The sequence below is a fragment of the Sinocyclocheilus grahami genome, unplaced genomic scaffold, assembly GCF_001515645.1.
Source record: "Sinocyclocheilus grahami isolate Dianchi unplaced genomic scaffold, SAMN03320097.WGS_v1.1 scaffold524.1, whole genome shotgun sequence".
Taxonomy (NCBI): domain Eukaryota; kingdom Metazoa; phylum Chordata; class Actinopteri; order Cypriniformes; family Cyprinidae; genus Sinocyclocheilus; species Sinocyclocheilus grahami.
Window position 1 is genome coordinate 160916 of NW_015505703.1, and position 6855 is coordinate 167770.

Below are 6855 nucleotides of genomic sequence, written 5' to 3' on the forward strand. Positions count from 1 at the left end.
TATAGTATTATATGCATTATAGAATGGATAGCTCTGGTACCTTGATGCTGATTGGTCAATGCCAGTGGTTTATTCATGATACCGCTTCACCAAGCTACTGTTTATATCACTGCACAGCATCTATGCTTGTATCACATACTAGCAACTATGGGGTGAGCGAAAACAAACACATTGAATGTGGCATCAGGATTCAGAAAGATGTTTATTTTTGTTAAATAAAACGAACAGAAATGTTTTTTAAAAAGTGAATAAAGTGTGAAAAGGAAGATATAATATCCAACTGAAAGGGGAACTCGCTGACTGGATGCTGGCAGCTTTGATTGGCGACTCTCCTTCCTGAAAACAGTCTGGGGAAATGACTCGGCAGCCAGGGAATTCCATAAGTACGTAAGAATAAACACAGACAGTTTTATTAGAATGTGAAGTATTTTAACCGATACCAATATGGATTTTTACATTTCAAAATCGATCTTTTAGTCTATGCTGTTTTCTGTTGATGCATGAACAAAACGTCACATTATTTGTGGCTTGCCTGCCATGCAATAATTGGTAAATCTATGAACTTTTTTACTTTATATTTTTATTAAACTTCTGTCTGAGTTTGAATAAATCTGTCATAAAAGCACATTTTTGTTACAGCCACCATTTAAATATTTATATATAACAAAACAAATTTTGTAGAAACATAAGTCTGTACAGTAATTAAAATTTTGATATAAGTGCAATTTAAATGTTTGTACAACTAATTTTCTATCTAAGTGTTGATCATTCAATAAATGTTATTAAATAATTGATTATTAAACACATTTTATTTTTGGTCTTGGCTTTCAGCTAAATTAAAACTTTAATTTTCATGTTTGGTGTTTCAGTAAAAAATTCATTACGGTGCATCACTAAACATTATCCCACTTCTTACATGACCGCTTTCCAAAAAAAAAAAAAAAAAAAAAAAAAAAAAAAAAAATATAAATATATAAATATACAAGGAAGGTAATTGCCAAGGGGCTTTTCTGTCCCACTCTATTTTCTATCAAATATACACTACTATTCAAAAGTTCAAGGATCAGTAAGATTGAATGTTTTTCTCTTATCTTAGCAAGTCTCTTATGCTCAAAGTTGCATTTGTGATCAAAAGCTTAGTCATTTTGCCCTGTGCATGAAGCATACGGCAGTATCAGTCACAAAGTAACAGAACATTATCACTTTCAGACAATGCTGTCAGTGGACTTAAGACTAGAGGTCGACCGATTGATCGGGCAATTTTTTTTATTTTTATTTTTTATTAATCGGCATTGGCCGATTGTGCTGCAAATTAGGCCGATTTATAGGCAGGCACATCTGTGGGCAGCTAAGCGTTGTTGCGGAACACCGTAGAATCTCTCTCTGTTCACATACAGCTTCAGCTAATGATGGCAGGGCAAAACAGACTGTTTCAAAAGCGTAATTACGTTTTACCCTACTAGAATTGATGCCGGAAAGTTATCATATTCATAAGTACAAGTCATTTGCATGTGAAAGTAGAAACGCATGCAGTTCAGACGAAACTTCTGGGCTGCTTATAACGTGCACATTAACTTTCCTCGTGAAATTTGTGTAGGTCCTACAAGAGCGTCCACAATTTCATTGCTCGTGGCCAGTGCACTCTTAAGCCGTTATGAGCAGCAGACTGTGTAATATGTGTGAACTTTTATTTTTGTTATCACTTGGCCATTTGACTTATAGCAGTGTCCAGTGTTTCCCATACATTGAGTTATTACTTCGTTGAATAAACTGATCACTGCACGTTTCAAAATTAAAATGCAGCGCTGGTGTCTTTTATATGAATGTATCTTTGGAAAGAACCAACCTTCTTCAGAAAAGCTTTTGTGTCATTTATTTTGTCTTTCCTGTAATACCTGATAAAGTACTGTTTGTGAACGCAGTGCTTATTCGTTTACAGCCGTTACCGGGGAAACCGCTATATATCTCCCGCTCCAACAGCGCCTCGTGCTGGCGGAGAATGAATTTGCATTTGCAAGTCTGTGGGAAACACTGGTGTCTGTCAGCAAACATAAACAAAAAGCATACCTCAGAGCTGTTGTGTGTGTGTTTATCTTTGTAATGATAGTGGGTCTCATCTTTGTTTTCTCTGGACTCCATTTCCCATAACCCCTGCCTAGGAACTCATTATCACACAACACCTGTTTCCCATCAGTGACATTATAAAGGTCATCCTCATCCACACACACATTGCTGATTATTGTATCGCCTGTATTGTCATCGTCTTCTCCTTGTTCCGTTCATTGCCTTGCCTTGCTTGTTTTTTGACCTTGGACTGTTTACATTGTTTTTGATCGTTTGCTGCCTGCCCTGACCCTTGCCTGCTGTGCTGAATTATACCTGTTTGCTGCTGTTTGACCCTGCCTGCTTTGACCACTCTTTTTAATAAAGCTGCATGTGGATCCTCAACTCCCACGTTAAAATCTGTAGTAAATGATTATTCTCCCCAACATGTACCCTCACCATTGAGGAATGCAGGGTTCAGTGCAAAGACCCCTGCAGTCAGTTGTTCAGTCACATGACTTCTCTTGTCCAGTCAAGTCTTTATTACTTTATTGTACTTTATTGGTTTTATTGCAGTTCAAGTGTATAATATTATTCTTATTATTTTTTTTGCAATATACAAAACAGTACAGTTAAGTGGTACAATGAAAGAAGAACCCTGTGATGGTCTGGCCTACGGCCCGAGACGCTGAGATAGGCTCCAGCATTCTTGCGACCATACATGGGACAAGCAGCTTAGAGAATAAACGGATGAAAGTAAAGAAGCAGGACCATAAAGACAACTCATGTCACTGCAAGCCTCTTCATTGCCTGCCATTGGCAAAACACAACAGCCAGTGGTTTACATCACATTCAATGCTTTATCAAACAGCTTATCCCAGCCTGGCTACAATTAACTAACTCTGGCCACATAACCCTCTTTCTTTACATGAAAAGTACCCACTTGGCCATATCACAGAACTTCTCGTCTTCGTTCCTCAGTAGTGGAATCGATTCCCAACAGCTATAAGAACAACTAACATCCCAATCACATCCAAACAAAGCTTGAAGACTCAGCTACTCTAGACGTCACACACTGAAGACATAAATAGCTGGGGGGGAAAAAACAATCCAGGCTCATTGAAAATACATGACTCTGGCTAAATTTCTGTGAAACTGCAAAAATGTACCCATACAGACAGTACATTTCAATGTACATTCCAGCTGAAATGAACACTAGAGGCAGTAAAACCACCATCTTTGTTTTCCTTTTCACACAAATGATGATGATTACAGGGGCAGATTACTGATTAATAAAGACTTATTTTCCCGTGGTTCCTTGCACAATACTATTTTATGACCGCTAATCACTTTTACCATAGTGCATGGTTTGTAAACTGATACATTTTGCCATTTGCATCACATAACTACATGTGTATGGATTTTTTGATATAATAAACTTTCAAATATTACTCTTGCAATGTGGAACTCTGGGGTACGAGTCCTGTAAAACACAAGTCACAACACTCCATAAAAAAGCTTAAAGCCACGTAGAAGCATGCTAAAAAGATTTAATGTGAAACATGCTGCAAGCAACTCAAAATCTTTTTGAAAAAAAGGAACCCACAGGCACATTACACTGGTCTGTTTATTAAAGCCGCATCTGCAAAGGATATTGCTTATAATGCTTATTGTGGGCATCACCTGAAAAGTGTAGCAAATGTACAGTACCTGGAACAACCAATTTCAGGTTTTGCAGAAATATAGCCAGAGTCACATAGTTCCAGTGAGCTGCATTGCAACAATTTGTGTTTGCGATCTTATTGCATCTACTGTTGTTTGGGGCTTCCACTTTGAAAATGAAGGTCTAGTTTGAGTGTTCTGTATGTTATGAGCACTCATAAATCAAAATTACAAACCCAGCCCAACTGTCCTGCTGTAAATGACAAAGCTTTTGATTGTTTCTTTATCATTTCTTTTATAGCTTTCAAAACCACTCTTAAAAGTTAAAAGTTGTTGATGTATGGAAAGCATTTTACATCAAAACTCAGAACACACCAAGCTAGGTTTTCAGCCCCTCGTATGAAGTCCTGCATGTGATCAGTCCACTTCACTTCAGTACCTCCACATTTGGTGTCTTGTATGCCATCGCAGCTTCCTGTCCCTCAACTAATAATGCCGAGCAGTCAGTCTTCACGTCTTTGAACTCAAGTGGTTCTTGTTTATTTGATTTCTTCGGAAGGGGAGGGGGTAACAAGTGTTGCAAGTTCCTCCATAGACATGGATCTAATTTGGCCACGGGGCTTTGAAGTCTCTGGTCCAGTTCATCTCTTTATGTGCAATTACACCCGCCAACCACATTAATACAGGCTTCAAGGGCTCCGGCCAGGGTCTTATTAGTTATAGCCTTGTTCTACACGACTCTGTGGCGAGAGCATTTTTTTAAACATTTCAAATCTAAACAATAGCCCCTTTTTTCAGACCTGGCCCTGGGCCCCTCAAACAACATTTAGAGATCACAGTTCAAAGACCCAGCGCACGCCTCTGAGTAGCTCTGACTAGATTCTTTCGGAATCGCAGCCACAGCTCTGTGATCTGATATGTTTATGCGTTGTAATTGGTGACCAGCGTGGCCTCCTCTGTCCTTGAATATTTCGAGCATTTAACAAAACCAGTGGCCGTTTAGGAATCTAACCATAGTCATTCTTTTCAGAGTCAGAGGCATGCATTTGCAAGGATGGTAACATTAGATTTGCTTTGAGGTTTGCTCTGTGTATCTCGGTTTCCAGGAAAATCGTCGCAGAACAATGTACATTTTTCTCAGGCTCATACAAAATTTAAAAAGCCAGAATTAACCAAGTGTATTTCTTTACGAGAAAATATTTTCATAAAGAAATCACTTTTGCTCAAAGCGGATCTACAGTTGCTGCAATGACACATTTTTCTAGTCACTATTGTTACACAATAGCACATGGTTAAAGGAATTGCTAGACATTAATAGGGTCACATAAATCGTGTATTTTCCCACTTATTGTGACTGGGCAGATAAAGTTTCTAAAGTCCCAGTGGGTGTCATTGATGTGTTAATGTATTCATCTGATTGAGGTCAAACAGTTGTGAAAGTTCTGAATGAGCCTGTTTTGCTGCTTGGTTTTAGTAAATGCTCTTTTATAGGCTGGTAGGACGTTCTGAGTTCTGAAAGTTGCAGTACAGTTATAATAGCACATAGTAACACTTTATTTTAGGGTCTCTTAACTAGTTGCTTATTAGCATACATATTACTAGAATATTAGCCATTAATTAGTACTAATTAAGCACATATTAATGCCTTATTCTACATGACCTTATTCTACATCCCTAATCCTACCCAATACCTAAACTTAACAAGTACCTTACTAACTATTAATAAGCAGCAAATTAGGAATTTATTGAGGGAAAAGTCGTAGTTAATAGTGAATAAGTGTTCCCTATTCTAAAGTGTTACCTAGCACATTGAAGTCTTTTATTTCCAAAGATCAAGGACAATTAAATTTCTCACGACATGAGCCCTTTAAAAGTAGAGTACAGTAATCTGGTCTGGCAGTTGTGGGCTTACAATTCAGATCCTATGGGCGGCATATATATTACTGTTGAACTCATATTCTTCCCCAAATTACTAGGAGTTTGGCCTGTAATGCTCTGGAAATCCTTGCACATGAAAATGATTTTGTTGTACTTCAAATCAGTGCATGAAAATTGTAGTGGTTTCTCAAAGTGGTAAAACCTAGCAGGTAAAGTGGTTCCTAATATGATAAACGTACCACTAAACTTGAGACTGTGTTTGTCTGCAGGTCAGCCTCCTGCAGAAGAGAGCGTCAGTCTTACAGGAGCAGTTAGATGCTAGCCTCATCAGGAGGTGAGGACCTGGACATGCTTTCACGCACAATTTATCCAAATTCAGTGTCAGCTGTGGACTGTCTGTTTATATATACGCACATGTGCATAGAATGCACAAACATTGCTGTGTGTCAGAATGATTGTGACAGAGTCCACAAATATGACAAGTGCACAAGACGCACCTCTGCCATCTTTGTCCAAGTTTGGAGTATAGAAACGCTATAATTACTGATGCACAAAAGGACCAACCTCAGTTTGTTTTTACATGCCGTTTAGAGATCATACAAAGTAAACCTGTGACACTTGATGCCAAAATGCTGCATAACAGTCTGATTGGAGCTTGTGGTGTTTCGTAAGTGCTTTCCAGTTTTATGATCAGCATGCAGTCAGTGACTGATACCGAGACCATCACCAGATCAGTTTTATAATAGAGACCATTTGAACTATAAACCCTCCCCCACCTGAGCCCTGACCGCTGCAGGTGTCGATTGGCCCTTTTGATCAGAGTGGAATAAACAAACAGTGTCATGTGACCACTGGTTGATGCTCATTTCCTCTTTCACTCTAATTGTTAACTGTTTACTGATTAAATATTGTCTGCTGGTGCAGCCTGAGAAAGAGCAGCCATTCCAGACCAGGCTACGTTCACACCTGGTATTAAGATCCGTTTTTTGCTAAATACAGGTGTGAAAACAGTTTATGCTATGTACCAGAGTTAGCCAATGGTTAATTTTAATCTGCAGTCCCTTGGCTGGTGACCATTTAAAAAAAAAAAAACACTCATCTTGGTTGTCAAATAACACAGTATAAAAAAATTGAAATTGCCTGTGAAATCTGAGACTACATTCAGTTAAAATTTTTCCCACTTTCTTTCTTGTTTTGCACTAACAGTGATAAACTCACAGTGATATAGTGAGGACACAGATCTTAGCAGGTGTAAACAGTGATGGGTCTCAC

General features: G+C 38.4%; 1 protein-coding gene across 1 annotated transcript in view; it reads left to right on the forward strand.

Annotated features, from left to right (window-relative positions):
- The window catches only part of LOC107555075 (centrosomal protein of 112 kDa-like), a 161680-nt gene extending 155752 nt beyond the window's left edge, over positions 1 to 5928 (forward strand). The window contains 1 exon segment of the mRNA XM_016237772.1: positions 5853 to 5928. Within this exon segment, the coding sequence (XP_016093258.1) occupies positions 5853 to 5921 (69 nt within the window). The 3' untranslated portion in view covers positions 5922 to 5928.
- Positions 5929 to 6855: the final 927 nt, after the last annotated feature.